We start from the raw sequence: 21385 nt of genomic DNA on the forward strand, positions 1-21385 counted from the left end.
GTCCCCGTCCTGTAAACCTCTGGACGGACCAGGTCATGTGTTCTGCTTCATTCAATGACTTGCTATGGGGGACATGTCACCGCTGAGGCCAGTCATTGACTGCAGGGGCGCACACAACCTCATCAGTCCGGAAGTTTACAGAACAGGGAGCTAGTGGGGAGCCGGCGAGTCCTGTTTGCTTGTTTTTTTGTTTTTGTTTTTTTTCCCCCCTTTTTGGTCGTTATGACCAATGCCATGAGATAAAGTCACTAGACAGCACTGTTTTGAAGCACATAGACTGCTATTAAGACGTCTTCAATTAGACCGTAAGCTTCTAGATGTCGAAATGTATGCAATATTTGCTAATCGCCTGGACAAGGCTGAAGTACCTCAGGCCCACAGAGAAGGCGGCTTGAACCTGACAAAATGGGGAAAAATAGCAGCAATTGTGACTCCTTGTACTTGGGTGAACTGAGCGTTCATGTTGGATGTTGCACCCACAAGAAATAAAAGAGATTATTTATTTACGGATCTGCAAATCCGATGGGATTACTACTCCGCCCTTCATCTACAGTGCATGTACGTGTATGAAACATGCAAAGAAGCTTCTAACCAAATATCTTTTGCGTGAGATGTCATGTGAGCAGTCTCTGCAGCCTTAAGGGTTGTTTTCTCCATAAATTGAATTATGTGACAGGCCCGCGATTAAACAGGCCGGGGATTCTTCCGCTAAATGCTGAGGTTTTGTCATAGCACCGTAGAAGAATGGAGGGATCTGGAATTAGGTTTCAAAACTAACAATCCCTTGTTCCTGGGGAAGATAAGCCGCTGCTATTCTTCTCGCCCTATGCAAAAAAAACCGAGTCAGGTGAAATAGCTGGTGGACAGCCATATCCATACATTAAAGTGTATATTAACTCATCCATTGCCTCTGCTATAGGCGCACAGTCATAATATTCATCATGATATTGGTGACTTACTCTCAGGATAGACCCTCAATATCTGATCGGTGGAAGTCCGTCTCCCAGAGCCCCCAGGGGCTGCGGCGCTCATGTAAGCACTGCTTTCTCTTGCACTATAGCGATGGTGCAGGGTAAGTACAGCTTCCGCTGCCATTCAAGTGAATGGAACGAACAGCTGTAATCACCCTGCACTGCTGCTATAATATGTATAGAGGGTGCCCCGCTCGTAGCCCCTTCAAACAGCTGATCGGCAGTATGTTAGCAGCTCTGTTGTCAATGGAGGATCACACATCATAACTGTAATAAACATTAGCCGAAGTGCCCCAGCGTTCAGTGCAGTCCCATCAGATAAGGGGTTCAAGAACTGCGTGTGTCATATCTTATGACATGTCAGAAGACAGAAGAATGTGCACATTCCCTCTAGTACTATTCATACCAGAATGAAGAAAAACTAGAAACTTAATGGCATTACAGGGGTTGTGACCGGATCCACAGGATCGGCTGATGGAAAGGGTTGCAGCTCTCTCACATGATTCAGCCTCTTCCTCTGTCTGATGTCCTGTCCGTCAGTCACATGGCCTTTGTGCATCTCCGTCCCATTCAAGTGAATAGGATTGCTGCAATACCAAGCACAGCCACTATACTTGGTATGGCGCTATGCTCATCGTACATTGAAGAGGCTGCAATCTAAATGCCATGGCCCCTTCAAGCAGCTGATCGGCAGGGGTGCCACGAGTTGGACCCTCACCAATTTGGTATTGATGACCCATCCTGAGCATATGTAAGTCTCGGACAACAGTTTTATTACAGTATATTATATAATAATAAATGATAATACATTTATAACAAACATATAATAAAATTTCACCTGACGTATTACATTAAGTCAAAATGATGTTTTCCCTTCTTGGTTAAGATGTCCCGTAACCTCTTAAAGGGGTTGTCTAGGATTAAGCGAATGGGGATGAGCCGCAGTTCCGGACATAGCCCATGGACAAGGGTGGCACTGTTTCTGCAAAACAGCAGACCCTCTCTTCATTCCTGGACAACCCCTTTAATGCCACCGTTAACTCCCAGATTACCACAGACCAGTGACATGTGAAGAAGAACCTGCCCACTTCATATGGATCTTCACATCGGTCATACCATGCATGTGGTTGTCATTTGTCCCCTTCCCTTTCATGTGGCGGTAAGATGCCAGCATCTGGTCTGTTAGCTGAGTAGATGGTAAAGTTCTATCCTTGCAGAGTCTAGGCCATGATACCGCTCAGTAACAAGACTTCTCTCCTCTTCCAGTCTACCATACAACGAGTTCTTTGGCGGTGTAAGTGGTTTGACTGTGGAGCAATATAGGAAGATCAATGGATTTCCAAATGCGTTCTGGGGCTGGGGAGGCGAAGATGACGATTTATGGAACAGGTGAGTGCACTGTTACACGGGCAACAACGGACAGGGGGGGATTCACCAAGCCTCCATTGTTCACTTCTCCATCTCACTTTGCATCACCATATCCTACAAATCTTCCATTATGTATTTCTACAAGAAAATAGCTTTGTCTTTCCACAGGCAAGTTCTTGCTTTCCACAAAGTTGCCGGTTATAGCATCCTGCATTCTGTCAGTGTTTGGTGTACTCATCAAAATGGGGTTATTACTATATCTATAATTGTATCCGGAAGTGGTTACCATATCAACGTAATAGGAAATTGCTGCATTTTTGTAGAAATGTGCAGAGAATACATTGTGGTTAATCTCCTGCTGATCTGTTCTCTTTTTTGGCTGATGATAAGCTGAGGTCAGCGTGGTTTAGAAACCGCTATCAGACAGGACAAGGGGGGAGGCTCCTGGTGCAGCTCCTGGGACACCTAGAGAGGACTTCCTTATAGATTCCTCAGTTTTAAATGGGCTATGAGACAAAAATAGCAGTGTTCCTCAACCAGTGGCTCTCCGGCTGTTGCAGAACTACAACTTGCATGGTGACCCGACAGACTGGAGCTGTCTAGGCGCGATAGGACCTGTAGTTATGCCACTGCGGGAGAGCCAGGTTGGGGAGCAATTCAAAATAGAGCATTTGTTGGATGCAGTAACTTCAGCTTTAATGAATGATGGCTCTGTGGCTGAGCTCCAGTTTGAACCCCAGTCTTATGCCACCGTTCCAGCCCCTCGTACATGAAGGTCTAGTACTGCACTCACAAAATGAGTGATTTAGTCAAAGACTCAGTTATTTGAGCTGCTAGCTCTCCATGTGGATCATGAAGAATTTGACTTTTCTCTGAGGTTGAACAAAGAAATTGGTCACAAGTGCTGCTTATAGTGCCCCATGTCTGGTGACCAGAAAGCCACAGGGAGTTGGTTTTCATCACAGCTCCCTGTTCTGTAACAGGATTATCCAATATAATAGTCATTGCACCTAACCCTCTCCTATCTGCCATACATTTTGGTGCAGGGTGGTGTCACAGCCAACTTTCCCCTAGTCATAGGCTTCAACAAGGGCCCAGCAGTAAGATGAAACCAGGTTATGAATATGAATCTGTTAGCGGTTCTGTGAACGCATTCGTTTAGTTGATTTTCTTTCTTATTTCAGGGTGCATTATGCTGGCTTTAATGTCTCTAGACCAGAAGGAGACCTAGGAAAATACAAGTCAATTCCTCACCATCACAGAGGGGAGGTGCAGTTCCTAGGCCGGTAGGTATCATTAGAGTTATTGCTCACCTAAAGTGAGTGTACACCTTTCAACACTGTTTTTTTTTTTAATTCATTAATTTTTGATAGAACTCAGTTTTTATGTTGCAGATATAAAGTGTACCTTGTCAATTCAGTTTCTTTTTAATACAGTGTAGGGACAGGGATGTTAAACATTTTGTAATATACTTTATTAGGGAAAGATGTTTCGTTGTACTAGAAAACAGGGTGTAAAGAGTCTTCTTAGCAAAGCTCTAACTGATTGTGCTAAGGAGAGTCTGTCTTCCACCTTCAGCATTCTACTGAGCGCTGAAGATGCCTGTGTGTAACCAGTCCGATAGGCAGGGTGATCGTTAAAGGGGTTCTGCACTTTCATTTAACTGATGATCTATCCTCTGGATAGATCATCAGCTTCTGATCGGTGGGGGTCCGACACCCGGGACCCCCGCTGATCAGCTGTTTGAGAAGTCAGCGGCGCCCCATCAGCGCCGCGGCCTTCTCGCTGTTTTTACCGCTGGCCCATTGACGTCATGACTAGTATCAACTAGCGTAGGCGCGGCTGAGCTCTGTTCACTTGAATAGCCGCGCCCACGCTAGTTGATACTAGTCGTGACATCAGTGGGCCGGCGGTAAACAGTGAGAAGGCCGTGGCGCTGCTGGAGCGCCGCTGCCTTCTCAAACAGCTGATCGACGAGGGGTCCCGGGTGTCGGACCCCTGCCGATCAGAAGCTGATGATCTATCCAGAGGATAGATCATCAGTTAAAGGGAACCTGTCACCAGTTTTATGGTGTCCTAACTAAGGGCAACATAAATAAGTGGCTGATTCGCTTAGCAAAATGCTGGGTCACTTTCTTTAATTGACCCAGTCAATCTGCCAACATCTTGTATTGAAAAACTCCAGCTGATAATGATGAGTCATGAATATTCATGAGCTCCTGACTCTCCCCGCCTACCTGCTGCTGAATTACAGTTTTTTTCCATATGAATCAGCAGCAGGTGGGCAGGGGAGTGGCTATAGCTCTGAATTAAATATACACTGGACTAAATGACATCACGCTGGACTCGAATCAGCTCATTAGCATGCGGTATCTTTGTGTGTATATTATGAGGTAACCATCTGTCACACCAGTAAGTGAATACATCTAAGGTACTTTTTGGTAGTTAATGATTGTTTAGATTATAATCAAATATCCACATGACAGGTTCCCTTTAAATGAAAGTGCAGAACCCAGAGGACCTTTGACTAGAATAAAACTTCTAAACTAACTATACAGACATGGAGAGCTGCGCCCAGGGATCTCCCTGCACTTACTGTTATACCTGGGCGCCGCTCCGTTCTCCCGGTATAGCCTCCAGTATCTTCATAGTTAGGCTCCACCCAGGGGAACCTGCCGGCGTCTCATTGTCCCATGCTGTAGCGCTGGCCAATCGCAGCGCTTAGCTCATAGACTCTCAGCCCCGCTCTGCGTGCAGCCAGTTCGTCCATGGCTGCACGCGACATGGAGGAGCTTTATTCTAACTGCACATGCGCTGCTTTTCCTAATAAGAGCAGCGCATGCCCAGTCTACCACTGGTGCGGTCCCTTCTCCGACTCTGTCTCTACAACCGCCTTATTCCTGTCAGAGTTCGGAGCTGGAGGAAAAGTAAGAGCGCACCAGTGGCAGGCAGACTGGGCATGCGCTGCTCTTATTAGGAAAAGCAGCGTATGTGCCGTTAGAATAAAGCCATGGACAAGCTTTCTCTAAAGCTCCTCCATATCGCGTGCAGCCATGGATGAACTGGCTGCACGCAGAGCGGGGCTGAGGGGGCTCATTATAAAAACATCATTTTGGATTTTTTAAATAAAGTATATTAGGAAACACTTTATTTTTTTACCCCACCTCCGACTATATAGTGGAAAGTACTTATATAGTGGCCACCACCTTAAAGGCTGGGTTCACATTATGTTTTTCCCATCCTTTTAATGTATACAAAAAAAGTATACGTTAAACAGATGCCTCAGACTGGTGCCACACAGTGGCTATATATTGTGTGTGTGTGTGTGTATAGATAGATAGATATACAAAAGGAAACAAATGGCGGCACCGGAAAAAGCAATGTGGCTTGAAAAAGGCTCTTGTATGAGCTGAAACGTTGCCATCCACATGGGTGAATAAACACCACTACTTTTACCTGGAGTGCTGTCTGTTGTTATATATATATATATATATATATATATATATATATATATGTCATATTCTAGGTTCTTCAAAGTAGCCACCTTTTGCTTTGATTGCTGCTTTGCACACTCTTGGCCTTCTCTTGATGAGCTTCAAGAGGTAGTCACCTGAAATGGTCTTCCAACAGTCTTGAAGGAGTTCCCAGAGGGCCCTTTTGCCTTCACTCTGCGGTCCAGTTCACCCCAAACCATCTCGATTGGGTTCAGGTCCGGTGACTGTGGAGGCCAGGTCATCTGGCGCAGCACCCCATCACTCTCCTTCATGGTCAAATAGCCCTTACACAGCCTGGAGGTGTGTTTGGGGTCATTGTCCTGTTGAAAAATAAATGATGGTCCAACTAAACGCAAACCGGATGGAATAGCATGCCACTGCAAGATGCTGTGGTAGCCATGCTAGTTCAGTATGCCTTCAATTTTGAATAAATCCCCAACAGTGTCACCAGCAAAGCACCCCCACACCATCACACCTCCTCCTCCATGCTTCACGATGGGAACCAGGCATGTAGAGTCCATCCGTTCACCTTTTCTGCATCGCACAAAGACACAGTGGTTGGAACCAAAGATCTCAAATTTGGACTCATCAGACCAAAGCACAGATTTCCACTGGTCTAATGTCCATTCCTTGTGTTCTTTAGCCCAAACAAGTCTCTTCTGCTTGTTGCCTGTCCCTAGCAGTGGTTTCCTAGCAGATATTCTACCATGAAGGCCTAATTCACACAGTCTCCTCTTAACAGTTGTTCTAGAGATGTGTCTGCTGCTAGAACTCTGTGTGGCATTGACCTGGTCTCTAATCTGAACTGCTGTTAACCTGCGATTTCTGAGGCTGGTGACTCGGATGAACTTATTCTCTGCAGCAGAGGTGACTCTTGGTCTTCCTTTCCTGGGGCGGTCCGCATGTGAGCCAGTTTCTTTATAGCGCTTGATGGTTTTTGTGACTGCACTTGGGGACATCTTCAAAGTTTTCCCAATTTTTCGGACTGACTGACCTTCATTTCTTAAAGTAATGATGACCACTCGTTTTTCTTTCTTTCTTAGTTGCTTTTTTCTTGCCATAATACAAATTCTAACAGTCTATTCAGTAGGACTATCAGCTGTGTATCCACCTTACTTCTCCACAACGCAACTGATGGTCCCAACCCCATTTATAAGGCAAGAAATCCCACTTATTAAACCTGACAGGGCACACCTGTGAAGTGAAAACCATTTCAGGTAACTACCTCTTGAAGCTCATCAAGAGTGTGCAAAGCAGTAATCAAAGCAAAAGGTGGCTACTTTGAAGAACCTAGAATATGACATATTTTCAGTTGTTTCACACATTTTTTGTTATGTATATAATTCCACATGTGTTAATTCATAGTTTTGATGCCTTCAGTGTGAATTTACAATTTTCATAGTCATGAAAATAAAGAAAACTCTTTGAATAAGAAGGTGTGTCCAAACTTTTGGTCTCTCGCGCTCTATATATATATATATATATATATATATATATATATATATATATAATGTGTGTGTGTGTATTTATTTATTTATTTACAAAACAGAGGATATGTGTCACCAATGTTCCCGAGACGGTAATTTTAAGTGTCAGTGGCAGCTAGTGCTGACTGACACTATTGGTTATTTAGTGTGGCTGTAAACCGATCCGGGCCGGCTCTTACTGGGAGCAGCCAAAGTGCAGGGTGGGTGGCTGTTCCCCACATTCCAGGCCGGGTTTTGGTTAGGGATATAAAACCCAGTCAGGAGTCTCAAAATCCCCATAATATATTATTATTTAGAGATATATATATATATATATATATATATATATATATATATATATATATATATATATATATATATATATATATATATATATATAAATAATAATGATGGCTGGGTTTTATATCCCTAACCAAAACCCGGCCTGGAACATGGGGAACAGCCACCCACCCTGCACTTTGGCTGCTCCCAGTAAGAGCCGGCCCGGATCAGCTTTACAGCCTCACTAAATAACCAATAGTGTTAAAATTACCGTCTCTTACCTCACCGAGGCCAGGAACATTGGTGACACATATCCTCCGTTTTATAAATATATATATATATATGAGAGAGAGAGATATACATGTATGTGTTTTTTGTTTTTGTTTTTACCACTGTAAAAATTATATATTTTTTACTGGACTGTGCAGGATACAAGAACATTCTGCGTTTTTGTATCCTTTTTTTTTTTCTTCTAACGTATACGTCAAACGGAGGTATAAAACATGATGTGAACCCACCCTAACATGCCTACACAATATTACAAATAAACGACCTTCACCCCTAAAACCCCCTATTTGTAGAGGCTGCAGGTCGGCTAGAGTATTAGTTTTATTTTGGCTAGTACGTTTTATAGAAATGAAGCTCTGAGCACTGTGAAGCGGTGTAATGAAATTAATTGGTACAGATGTATGTCACCTCCAATTACAGAGGAAGGGGCTATTGTACATCTAGCTGGTGCTTCCTCTTAATACCGCGATCTTGAGTTTGGAGGCTGATTAGTCGGTATTATGGCACCTGCTAGCATCTACAGTATATGCATGAGGTCAGTATGGTAATAAAGCCTGGTATAAGCAGTTTCCAAATAGCTTTTCCATGATAATGGTGGCTTAGTGGTTAGCACTGGTGCCCTGCCGTACTGGGGTCCTGGGTTCATATCCAACTAACAACATCTGCATCTGAAATATGTCAGCTCTGTATAAGCAAGAGAAATAATTATATTACAGGTATCAGATAACAACCTCTTTTTCCTGCCCCGAACAGGTACAAATTGCTGCGATATTCTAAAGAACGTCAGTACCTTGATGGATTAAATAATTTAATATATGCTCCAAACATCATAATAGACAAGCTGTATAAAAACATCACCGTTAATCTAGTGCCAGAGCTGGCTCCAGTGAAAGACTATTAATGGAGGGGCAGAGGAGGAGGCTCGCTGTCCGAAATCAAAGTGATGCCTACCAGAGCAACAGGAAAGCTGTCGGGATGGACCCGCTCCAGTGGACTGCTAGTGACTGATATCTAATTCCAATTATCTGAATGTGTGACCATACATACATCCGAAGCCAGCAGCTGCTAGATCAATGTTTACAGCAGAAGACTGCTCATAATAAAAGCCTTGTCTCACCAAACTCTCGACATTTTCACCGCTCAATCCACTGTGCAGTGATTTAGATTTTTTTTTTCGTTGAAGAACACTATTCTTTATCAGATTTGCACCAATCGACTGCTTCTTGTATTTCCTCTTCTTCCTTTTTTTTTTTTTTTTGGACGGTTTTAACAATTTTTATTTTATTTTATTTTTGTATTCCACAGGTGTACATGTTTCTGTATATTTATAACTTTGAGTTGTGTAAATACATTGGTTATATTTGTGTGTGTATATATGTGTAGATACATTTATGTATACACACATGGATTGATGTAAAGTTATTCCAAAGTTTTTAATGACTCCTGTTTTACACCTTTGCATGTCTTTATTGTATAACTGTATCATTATTATTAATTTTTTTTTTAATACAGACTTGTCTTTTGCATGAAAAGGAACATGTAAATATTAGAATTCAAAAAAAAAAACGAAACAAAAAAATCGGAGCATTATGTACGGTAATATTGAAGGACATGTTTCTAATAATGGCCAGCTATGACTGTAAACTGTTATAATGGTTTGTGAGCTTAAGGCCTTCTAGACAAGTCTGTTATGGCGGGTTCAACGTTTCCCGAATTGTTGTCTCTGCAGCTGAGAGAAAGTAGGACCTGTGACGGGTTTATCGAATGCAGCCTTGGCCACCGTGGGGCGGAATGTACAGTTAATCCCGCTATCTTTTTGTAGTTGTATGATTTATTCTATGGCATCTTGTATAATAGATCATAAAAAGCTACATATCATAACATACATACAGGTTGTCAAACTATCTGTACCAACTGTGTTCCATGTCAGGGAGCCGATGCCAAGAATAATTATAATTGTTATTATTATTTTTTGTGATTGATGTGTTTTTAGGTTGCTAATTTATTTTAAGGGTTTTTATACTGTATATTTTTATTTGCAGCACATGACTTTGTGTGAAACTCCGAATGAGCCAAAATATGCTGTTCTTTAAGGAATGACATATTGTATTGGTGACGTTTTTCTAGAAGTACGATCTTGCTCACATTGCTCCAGAGAATACTGTTGTGTTGTTTTTTTTTTTTTTTAAGGGTTTTATTCTCCATTTCTCGGAGGTAAATGAGTTTTTTGTTTGTAGTCGCTGTGTCTTTATTTTACTAAATAGGAGAATTCATGTCCTTTTGTGACTTTGTACTGAAGAATGCGAAACAAATTGCCTTCATAGTATTCTGTACTAAACTAAGGAGGAATACGTGGACCAGTGGAGATGTAATCCAGAGCAGCCGGAGAGCTGAGACCTCGGGAATCCGTGTGAGAGGGGATCGTGCGGTCTGGACTATAAAGCGCCTGCCTCTGCCTGACCTTTCTGTAACGGAATTGGACTGAATTCTTTGTCAGTTTGATTCCATTACAGAAAGGTCACACAGCATTATCAGTCACACTGCCCTGCTCTTCTGTAGTCCAGACCGCACAATCCCTCTCACACGGAGCGTGATTCCCCCAAGGAACAAGCTCCTGTAAAAGAGCCCCGAAAGAGTTTTCTAAAATTAGGGGGGAAAAAGGCTAATTTTTACGGCAAAAGAGCACCACTTTCCATAAGCTGTGTCTGGTACTGCAGTTCAGCCACCTGAATGGGTAAGTTGCAGTACCAGACTTAGGGTACTTTCACACTTGCAGCAGAGGATTCCGGCAGGCAGTTCCGTCGCCGGAACTACCTGCCAGATCTGGCAAAACGTATACAAACTGATGGCATTTGTCAGACGGATCCGGGTGTGGATCCGTCTGACAAATGCATTAAAATGCCGGATCCGTCTCTCTGGTGTCATCCGGTCAATTTTTATTAATTTTTTTTGCATTTTTTTTCAAAAGCCCTTAACTTTCGAAAGCCGGATCCGTTTTGCCGGAACACTTTATGCCGGATTCGGCACTATTACACTTCAATGTAAATAAATGCAGGATCCGGCATTCCACCAAGTTAAGGGCATGCTGCGGTATTTTCTCCGCCCTGAAAAGTCAAAAAGACTGAACTGAAGACATCCTGATGCATCCTGAACGGATTGATCTCCATTCAGAATGCATGGGGATATGCCTGATCAGTTCTTTTCCGGTATTGAGCTCCTAGGACGGAACTCAATGCCGGAAAAGAATAACGCTAGTGTGAAAGTGCCCTTAGCCTGTGGACAAGAGTGGCATAGTTTCTTTTTTACCTAATTTTTTACGTCACCCGACCCCCACTTTATTCAACTTTATTCATCGCCGATAGGGAGAGCAAATTTTTAGCATTCCATTCAAGTTTCGCCATTTTGCTTTATTCATTGGCCTTTGGATGCAATGGGCAAATTGGTTCCCCTGTCGTAATCTATATCCCAATGAAATGGTGAACTGATTTGCTATTGAAAACGCCTATAATTTGTGTACTGGTTTCTGTCTAACTCCATCTGTGTGATAAATTCTTGTATTTCCTATGAAATGACAATTCTGGAGCTCCTTCTGCTTTGTGCTGTTCCTCTATTATTCCTTCTGCATATTTGTGAATAGATGGACAACTTGGTCTTACCCTTCTCTTTTTTCAATAGCCTGGGACACTATTGATTGGGCATTCTCAGACCTTGTAGGGACTCAACCCCAACTGGTAGCACCCAGTGGTCAGTTTATTCACAGATTTCAGCACAATGTAGGGTTGTAAGAGGATTGTTATGAAGACGGGCATGTCGGGAGAGGTGGCGGGTCCCTGGAAGTAAACCATGTTGTATCAAGGTGGTGGATCACAACCTCTTCTCAGTTTTGGCACCAGTTTTGATTGACGTCACCATGGGCTTTGGTTTGTCAGCGGCACTCAGTGTTTCCAGGAGATTCTTGTTTTCAAGAAATGATCTGGAGCCTATAAGATTTCCACAGTGCTCGTATTTTTTTGTAGGGGTTCAGTCCCTCGATGCACAATCACTTTGTAATAGGCCTTGTCCATAGACACATTCCCTGTAAACGCAGCACTCCTTAGGATTAGCTCTCTAACACTGAATTCATTCTTATTTCAGTATAAGCACTTTTTTTTTCCACTGGGAGGCATTATTTGTTCATTTCGGAGGACCCCTTTAGATTCAGCGTTTTTACTGCAAACCCTTATTTCCTACACTGTGAACTTTGTGTTTTGTTTGTATTGATGGGAGTTGTTATATTTGACATGATGCAGTGTTAATGGCCTTTGTGTCACTAGCTAGACTCTACAGCAGGGAAGACCAACCTGTGGCCCTCCAGCTGCTTCAAAACTACAACTCCCAGCATGCCTGGACAGCCTACAGCTATTAGGGCATCCTGGGAGTTGTAGTTTTGCAACAGCTGGGGGGCTGCAGGTTGTGCATCCGTGCTCTACATTGATACTGTACTGTAGATCATTTTATATGTTTGGTATTACAAAGCTGAAAGATTTGCATTGTTGAAACTAGTTCTTTTAGCAAAAAAAGTCCTAGATTTCCATCTTTTAAAGGGGTTGTCTAGAATTTGAAAGAATGGCTGTTTTCTTCCAAAAAGAGCACCACACCAGTCCATAGGTTGTGTATGGTAGCTCAGCTCTACTTATTTGAATGAACCCGAACTGCAATACCACACACGACCACTGGTGTGGGGAAAATAGCAGCCATTTTTCGTATATCGGAAAACCCCTTTAAGGCCCCTTTCACACAAGAGTTTTCAGCGCTGGTGCGATGCGTGACGCATCCGAAGCCAATCCGTCACGCTCGTGTGAAAGAGGCCTAAGGCGGAGTTCACACTTCAGTTATTGCAAGTCAAAGCTAGGTATGAGTCCAAAACAGACCAGGTGACTATCTGGCCATTATAGTTTATCTCTGAGTAGGCTTCACTACGGGATTTGGCTCTCAACAACTGATGGAAATAACTGAAGTGTGAACTCATTCAAACCACAGAAACTCATTTATGAGAAACTACGTTGCCCTCATCGTTAGCAGGAACGTGTCATTTAGGGCTCGTTCACACGGATCCGCAATACAGGGGCACCGTTCCGTGGCCATTCCGCATCATGGATGCAGACCCATTCATTTCAATGGGTCCGCAAATCCGGAGATGCAGAACGGAACACTACCGAAGCACTACAGAGTGCTTTCTGGGGTTCCGTTTCGTGTTTCTGCACCGCAAAAAGATGGAGCAAACACTATCTTTTTGCGGAACGGAAGGGGCGCGGACCCATTCAAGTGAATGGGTCTTCGATCCCCAAGCACCTGCCCCACGGATGGTGCCTGTGCATTGCGGACCGCAATTTGCGGTCCACAGCACGGGCTTCACTCCTTCGTGTGAACGAGCCCTTAGGTTCGTCATCTTGTGGCCTGAGTCGACGTACACTACTATAAGGCACTGGATCCTAGTCATAAAATGCTGGATTCAGGCCACAATATGGCGCCATCTAGTGTTCAGAACTGCAACTTCAGCAGCACTGTGAATTACCAATGTCCCTGCGCATGTAGCGCTCTAGAGAGTGCAGCCAGTCCGCTACACACAGGACGCCATTTGAATGCATTCTTCGGGCAAAGTCTACATAACTTGCAGGCGGTGTGTATTGTGCCTTGTTTATTTTGCTAGTGGTTCGATATTGGGACACTAAATTTGTGGCAGTTTTAGCAGAAAGGCATGAAGAATCTGTTTTTCCTCTTCATTTTGGCGCAGTTCATTACTTATTAAATAGGCTAAAGGTTATGCGGTCTTGGAAGAGAATGTTGCTCTTCAATACAATAGCAATAATGTCTGTGAACTGGGACGCTATCACTATTTAATTTGTAAGAGACTAGAAACTCACGATCAAAGTTCATTTGAATTTAGATTTTTTTGCATTGCATGTGTCAACGAAGGTCGTCTTATGTTGCTGTTCTTCCACGTTCTTACATAATAAACTTTACGTAAAATCAAATGTGTCGTCTTGTTTATGTAAATCCAACATAAAGCTCAGGTGGACGGTTTGGGGAGGGCGCCTTGGCTGCAGATTCCTTGAAAAATATCGGACAAAAAGGATGTCCAGTAAAATGTCAGACACCCTAACGGAAACTCGCCAGGCCCCATTATAGTCACTGGGGTCCGTCTGGCTCCTTTAGTTTATGTCCCAGATCTGGCATTTCTGTTAGGCCACTTTCACACTAGCGTTTTTTTGAGGATCCGTCATGGATCTGCAAAAACTCTTCCGTTCTGATAATACCGCCGCATGCATCCGTCATGAATGGATCCGGTTGTATTAGGTCTTCTATAGCCATGACTGATGCTCCATGAACAACATTGAAAGTCAATGGGGGACAGATCTGTTTTCTATTGTGTCAGAGAAAACGGATTCGTCCCCATTTACTTACATTGTGTGTCAGGACGGATCAGTCTTGCTCCGCACCACATCGGGGACAGAAAAACGCTGCTTGCAGAATTAGGCCTCATGCACACGACCATTCCGTTTTTTGCGGTCCACAAATTGCGGATCCTCAAAACACTGAAGCCGCCTGTGTGCCTTCCGCAATTTACGGAACACGCATCCTATTGTAGAAATGCCTATTCTTGTCCGCAAAACGGACAAGAATAGGACAGGTTATATATTTTTTTTTTTGCGGGGCTACATAACAGAGCAACGGATGCGGACAGCACACTGAGTGCTGTCCGCATCTTTTGCGGCCTCATTAAAGTGAATGGCTCTGCACCCGAGCCGCAAAAACGGCGACTCTGATGCGGACCAAAACAACGGTCGTGTGCATGAGGCCTTATTCTGTCCGTGATGGGAGCGCAACCAAACGGAACGGAATGCATTTTGGTGGATTCCCTTTCATTCAGTTCAATGAATGGGGACAAAACTGAAGCGTTTTCTTCCGCTATTGAGATCCGTCATAGGAAACGCTAATGTGAAAGCAGCCTTACGCCACGACCGTACGTATCTTGTGGTCTGCAGATTGCGGATCCACAAAACACGCATACGGTCCGTGCTGCATTCACATTTTTTTGCAGACCCATTCATTGACTTTAATGGGTCCGTGGTCTATCCTATACTTGGCCACAAAATGCATAGTCTTATCTTTTTGCAGAACGGACATAAGAATGCAGGAAGTACGCGGATCATCCGTGTGCTTTCCGGATCTGTATGTCCGTTCTGCAAAAACATAGAATATGTATACGAAATGCAGACCGCGGACCTATTGAAGTCAGTGGGTCTGCAAATAAAATGTGGACAGCACACAGAGCGCATCTGTATTTTGCCGATCCTCTTTGCAGTCCGCAAAAGAGTTAGGCCTCTCACACGTCTGTGGATCATGGATGTGCGCTGTCAGTAGTCTCCACGGACAGCACACGTACTCCTTGACTTTAATGTGTTTATTTACACATCATTGGTTTTCCACGGACCATGGATGATGACGCAGAAGCATGTGCTTTTTTTTATTTTTATTACGGATCCCTCACGCATATTAAAGGGAGTCTGTCACCACATTCGAGCATATTAGACCGATCAAATAGCGTTATATGTGCCACCGAGAACTTAAAAACAGTACCTTTGTTGTATCTAATGGAGTTTTCTTTCAGCCAAAAATGAACTTTTAAGATTCTGTAAATGCGCCCTCTCAAGTGCCCAGGGCGGCGTCTCAATCGTCCGAGCCCCAGGCAGCACCTCCTCAGCGGCTCATAACCCCGCCCTCCATGTGCTTTACTCTCCTCCTCTCTCCTTTTCCACTGCGACTGCGCGGTCAAATTCGTAGCGGGCGCAGTGGAAAAGGAGAGAGGAGGAGAGTAAACGGGCGGGCAGAGGCACACGGAGGGCGGGGTTATGAGCCGTTGAGGAGGTGCTGCCTGGGGCTCGGACGATTGAGACGCCGCCCTGGGCACTTGAGGGGGCGCATTTACAGAATCTTAAAAGTTCATTTTTGGCTGAATGAAAACTCCATTAGATACAACAAAGGTACCGTTTTTTAAGTTCTCGTGTGGCACATATAACGCTATTAGCAGAAAGAGAAAAGGACGACCCCAGAAGTCCCCCAGCCTATATACCAAGGGCAATGCCTGTATTGTTTAGATAAATGTTGGGGGATACCTGAAAGGGGATAACTCGGTACAAGCTCCGAGTATAACGGCAGAAAACAGAAGAAAGGAGCTTAGAGTACCAATAATTAGAAAAATATATACGTTTTTATTGAGTTCACGATAAAAAATACACATATAGTGAATGCCAAGGACAGGGTAAGGGAGCAGGGAAAAAGAAAACGAGCGCCACCCTGGACGGACACACTGGTCACAAAATATAATGATCTATCAATTGTATTACTGCAGATATGGGAAAAACAAATGATGTGTGGTACAATGACCAACCCATAGATGCAGACATGGTACATAATTTAATGTGAAAGGTGAGTGGAGATCAAATATGGCCAGACCGCCATGGCTGTAGTGCATAAAGTATGGTACAAAGGACATGGGTCATACAAAATGTAGACAGTGTACCAATAAATGGACAGTGGTAGACCAAGTGAGGTAGCTCAACATTGGCAGCACATAGCCATGGCTGGGAACCTGTGATCAGACACTCACCAGTATGGGACCAAGTGTGAACGGAAAACCAGGATGGCGCTACCCCAACGCGCGTTTCGGAAAATGATGATTTTTTTTTAATTATTTTTTTTTTCCTTACAAAGTCTCATATTCCACTAACTTGCGACAAAAAATAAAAAATTCTAGGAACTCGCCATGCCCCTCACGGAATACCTTGGGGTGTCTTCTTTCCAAAATGGGGTCACTTGTGGCGTAGTTATACTGCCCTGGCAATTTAGGGGCCCAAATGTGTAAGAAGTACTTTGCAATCAAAATCTGTAAAAAATGACCGGCGAAATCCGAAAGGTGCACTTTGGAATATGTGCCCCTTTGCCCACCTTGGCTGCAAAAAAGTGTCACACATCTGGTATCGCCGTACTCAGGAGAAGTTGGGGAATGTGTTTTGGGGTGTCATTTCACATATAACCATGCTGGGTGAGAGAAATATCTTGGCAAAAAACAACTTTTCCATTTTTTTTTATACAAAGTTGGCATTTGACCAAGATATTTATCTCACCCAGCATGGGTATATGTAAAATGACACCCTAAAACACATTCCCCAGCTTCTCCTGAGTACGGCGATACCAGATGTGTGACACTTTTGCGCATCTAGGCTGCAAAAGTGCCCAAATTCCTTTTAGGAGGGCATTTTTAGACATTTGGATCCCAGACTACTTCTCACGCTTTAGGGCCCCTAAAATGCCAGGGCAGTATAAATACCCCACATGTGACCCCACTTTGGAAAGAAGACACCCCAAGGTATTCAATGAGGGGCATGGCGAGTTCATAGAAATGTATTTTTTTGGCATAAGTTATTGGTAATTGATTATTTTTTTTTTTTCTCACAAAATCTCACTTTCGGCGAACTTAGGACGAAAATTGAAATCTTTCATGTACTCAATATGCCCCTCAGCGAATACCTTGGGGTGTCTTCTTTCCAAAATGGGGTCAGTTGTGGGGTGTTTGTACTGCCCTGGCATTTGAGGGTCTCCACAATCATTACATGTATGGCCAGCATTAGGAGTTTGTGCTATTCTCCTTATATTGAGCATACAGGTAATGAGATTTTTTTTTCCGTTCAGCCTCTGGGCTGAAAGAAAAAAATGAACGGCACAGATTTCTTCATTCGCATCGATCAATGTGGATGAAAAAAATCTCTGCCAAAAAAAAAAAAGGAGGGGAAAGGCGTCTGCAAGGACATAGGAGCTCCGCCCTACATCCATACCCACTTAGCTCGTATGCCCTGGCAAACCAGATTTCTCCATTCACATCAATCGATGTGGATGAATAAATCATTGCCGGGATTTTTTTTTTTTTTTTTATATACAAAGTGTTTGCCAAAGCATAGGAACGCCGCCTCCTCCTCAGCTCGTATGCCTTGGCAAACGTATCTGTTACTGCAGAGTAGAAATCTCGTCTTGCAGCGCCGCATACACTGACTTGCGTGTAATCTGACAGCAGCGCAATGCTTCTGTCAGAATGCACATCAGTGCTGCAGCTAGTAGATCGGTTGGTCCACCTGGAAGGTAAAAAAAAAAGAAAAAACCAGGCCACAACGCAATAATTTTATTAACTTTGGAACAGAACATATAAACTTTAACTTTTTGAACTAAACATTAACCTTTTTGCTTACTGGTGTTTTTTTTTTTTTTTTTTTTAACCTTTTATAGAACAAACCTCTCCTTCCCCATGGGTCAATGTGCAAAGCGCAAATCGCCCAAAGATGTGGCGAAGTGCGTTATGCACTTTGTCCCATGTGAAAGGAGAGGTTTGCAGCAGCTGTGTGAGTGAATGGGCCCTAATAGCCCTGTGTGCCTGTCCTGGTGAGATGATCCATATGCTAATAGTGTACCTGTGAGTGGTACTTCCGGAAACACTCTCCAAAGCATAGGGCAGGGTGGTCAGGACAGTCAGGACAGAAATAGCGTGTGTCACGCCTTATTCCACTCCTGCTACAGACACGACATTATTTTCGGGGTGGCGGTCGGTTTGAGGTACCAGGAACGACACTGGGGAAATGTCGCTCGTGTAGACGGCTAACTACACTGGTGGATGGGTACAGGAGGTTCGCGATGATCTCTTCCTGAAATTTGAGGAAGGATCCAGTTCTCCCAGCCTTACTGTAGAGAACAAAACTATTGTACAGAGCCAATTGAATTAAATATACAGACACCTTCTTATACCAGCGTCTGGTTCTGCGGGACACTAAATACGGAGCCAACATCTGGTCATTGAAGTCCACCCCTCCCATGTGAAGGTTATAGTCGTGGACTGAGAGGGGCTTTTCAATGACACGGGTTGCTCGCTCAATTTGGATTGTCGTGTCTGCGTGAATGGAGGAGAGCATGTAAACGTCACGCTTGTCTCTCCATTTCACCGCGAGCAGTTCTTCGTTACACAGTGCGGCCCTCTGCCCCCTTGCAAGACGGGTGGTAACGAGCCGTTGGGGGAAGCCCGCGCGACTAGTTCGTGCGGTACCACAGGCGCCAATCCGTTCTAGAAACAAATTCCTAAAGAGGGCCACACTTGTGTAAAAATTGTCCACATAAAGATGGTACCCCTTGCCGAATAAGGGTGACACCAAGTCCCAAACTGTCTTCCCACTGCTCCCCAGGTAGTCAGGGCAACCGACCGGCTCCAGGGTCTGATCTTTTCCCTCATAGATCTGAAATTTGTGGGTATAGCCTGTGGCCCTTTCACAGAGCTTATACAATTTGACCCCAAACCGGGCGCGCTTGCTTGGGATGTATTGTTTGAAGCCAAGGCGCCCGGTAAAATGTATCAGGGACTCGTCTACGCAGATGTTCTGCTCAGGGGTATACAAATCTGCAAATTTCAGGTTGAAATGGTCTATGAGGGGCTGAATTTTGTGGAGCTGGTCAAAAGCAGGGTGGCCTCTGGGACGGGAGGTGCTGTTATCACTAAAGTGCAGGAAACGCAGGATGGTCTCAAATCGTGTCCTGGACATAGCAGCAGAGAACATGGGCATGTGATGAATTGGGTTCGTGGACCAATATGACCGCAATTCATGCTTTTTAGTTAGACCCATGTTGAGGAGGAGGCCCAGAAAAGTTTTAATTTCGGAAACTTGGACTGGTTTCCACCGGAAAGACTGGGCATAAGAGCTTCCCGGGTTGGCGGATATAAATTGTGTGGCATACCAATTTGTTTCGGCCACGACTAAGTCCAAGAGCTCCGCAGTCAAGAACAGCTCAAAAAATTCCAGGGCCGAACCGATCTGAGCTGTCTCAACCCGAACTCCAGACTGGGCAGTGAAAGGGAAAACTACAGGTGCGGCTGAAGTTGGGGACTGCCAATCAGGGTTTGCCAGCACCTCAGGGATTCTAGGGGCTCTACGGGCGCGTCTTTGCGGTGGCTGCGACGGGGTCACTACTGCTCGTGCCACCGTACCAGCTTCAACTGCCCTTCTGGTGCTCGCCACTTCACCAGGTTGTACGGCAGTGCTGGTACTAGGTCCAGGAAGGGCTGGGCTGCTGGTGTATGCCTCACCACGTAATCCGACAGCACCAGCCCCACTCTGCTGCTCTTGAAGCGGATACTGCGCAACCTGCGGACTAGCGACACGGGGCCGGGTACGCCTGCTGCTATCAGGGACCTCAGCCTCCTCGTCCGAACTTTGGGTCAGAGAGCCACTGCTTTCTACAGGTTCGTATTCTGACCCGCTAGATTCGTCAGATGAGGGTTCCCATTCCTCATCCGACTGGGTCAGAAGCCTGTAGGCCTCTTCAGAAGAATACCCCCTGTTAGAATACACCCAGAGCTGCACGACCGCCGAGAAGACGCAATCCTGCGTACGGCGGTCGTGAGCAGGTTAAAGTCTATTTGTCCGTGAACACCATAGACACCAGTGTTTGATACGTTTTTTTCATGGACCATTGCTAGGAGATTCTCTGGAAACTAATTTTCAGCTGAGCAGTGTCCGTGGAATACAGATGACACACAGAGGGCAAAAAACAGGCACATGGACCAAACCGGATTCTTCACGTATGGACCACTAATCATCTTGTCAGGGATCTCATCATAGACGTGTGAACGAGGCCATAAAATAGGACACCAAAACTAATTCCCATGTAAATATCACAGATCCATATATAATAACATAGTCAACCAAAAAGGATATATGGATACCCACTAAACAATATGAAATAATATACCAACGCAAAATGTAAAGAAACCATACACAGTTTTATTTTAATCACATAAATACTCACAATTGACAAAACACAAGATTAAAAACACAATTAATTGTGTATGGTTTAATTACATTTAGCGTTGGTATATTATTTCATATTGTTCAATGGGTATCCAGAAAATAGGACAGTCGTGCACATGTGGTGGTCAGTGCTTACTCACATTCCATTACGGATTTCTTGTCAGTGTATTTTATTTTATTTACATTTTACCCAGTTGACAAATTAATTCATCTTGTTTTTTTTTTTAAAGGGGTTGTCTGTGCCTAAAAAAACCTGGCTGCTTCCATAAACAGCACCACACCTGTCCTCTGGTTATATGTGGTATTGCAAGTCACAATTGCTTTCATAGAAATGGGCTCGTTCATCGGTTAAAACTGTTGTTTGTGCAGGGACGTAAATTATTTCTGGGCAGCATATTGCGCCGTCTAAACAGGGATCTGCCCAGGAAACAATATAGCTGTATGAGGACGTGGGATCCCTCATTCTCATACTGGGAAGGAGATCAGCCAGGGGGAGGATTGGCCATATAGCTTACAGATAAATTTCCCGGTGGGGCGATGACCAGGTGGCCACCTGGGCCCTCCTCACGGGTGGCCAGTGGAAGTTTTTGGGGATGTATTTTGTGCTGCTGGCAGTATTTTATGAGGGACTG

The 21385-nt window shown here is 44.2% G+C and overlaps 1 protein-coding gene across 1 annotated transcript in view; it reads left to right on the plus strand.

Annotated features, from left to right (window-relative positions):
- The window catches only part of B4GALT6 (beta-1,4-galactosyltransferase 6), an 80819-nt gene extending 69998 nt beyond the window's left edge, over window positions 1-10821 (plus strand). The window contains exons 7-9 of the mRNA XM_044294838.1: window positions 2238-2360; window positions 3524-3625; window positions 8623-10821. Coding sequence (XP_044150773.1) covers window positions 2238-2360; window positions 3524-3625; window positions 8623-8770 — 373 coding nt within the window. The 3' untranslated portion in view covers window positions 8771-10821. The remainder of the gene's footprint in view (window positions 1-2237; window positions 2361-3523; window positions 3626-8622) is intronic.
- The last annotated feature ends 10564 nt before the right edge of the window (window positions 10822-21385 follow it).

Source organism: Bufo gargarizans, chromosome 5, assembly GCF_014858855.1.
Source record: "Bufo gargarizans isolate SCDJY-AF-19 chromosome 5, ASM1485885v1, whole genome shotgun sequence".
NCBI classification, from domain to species: domain Eukaryota; kingdom Metazoa; phylum Chordata; class Amphibia; order Anura; family Bufonidae; genus Bufo; species Bufo gargarizans.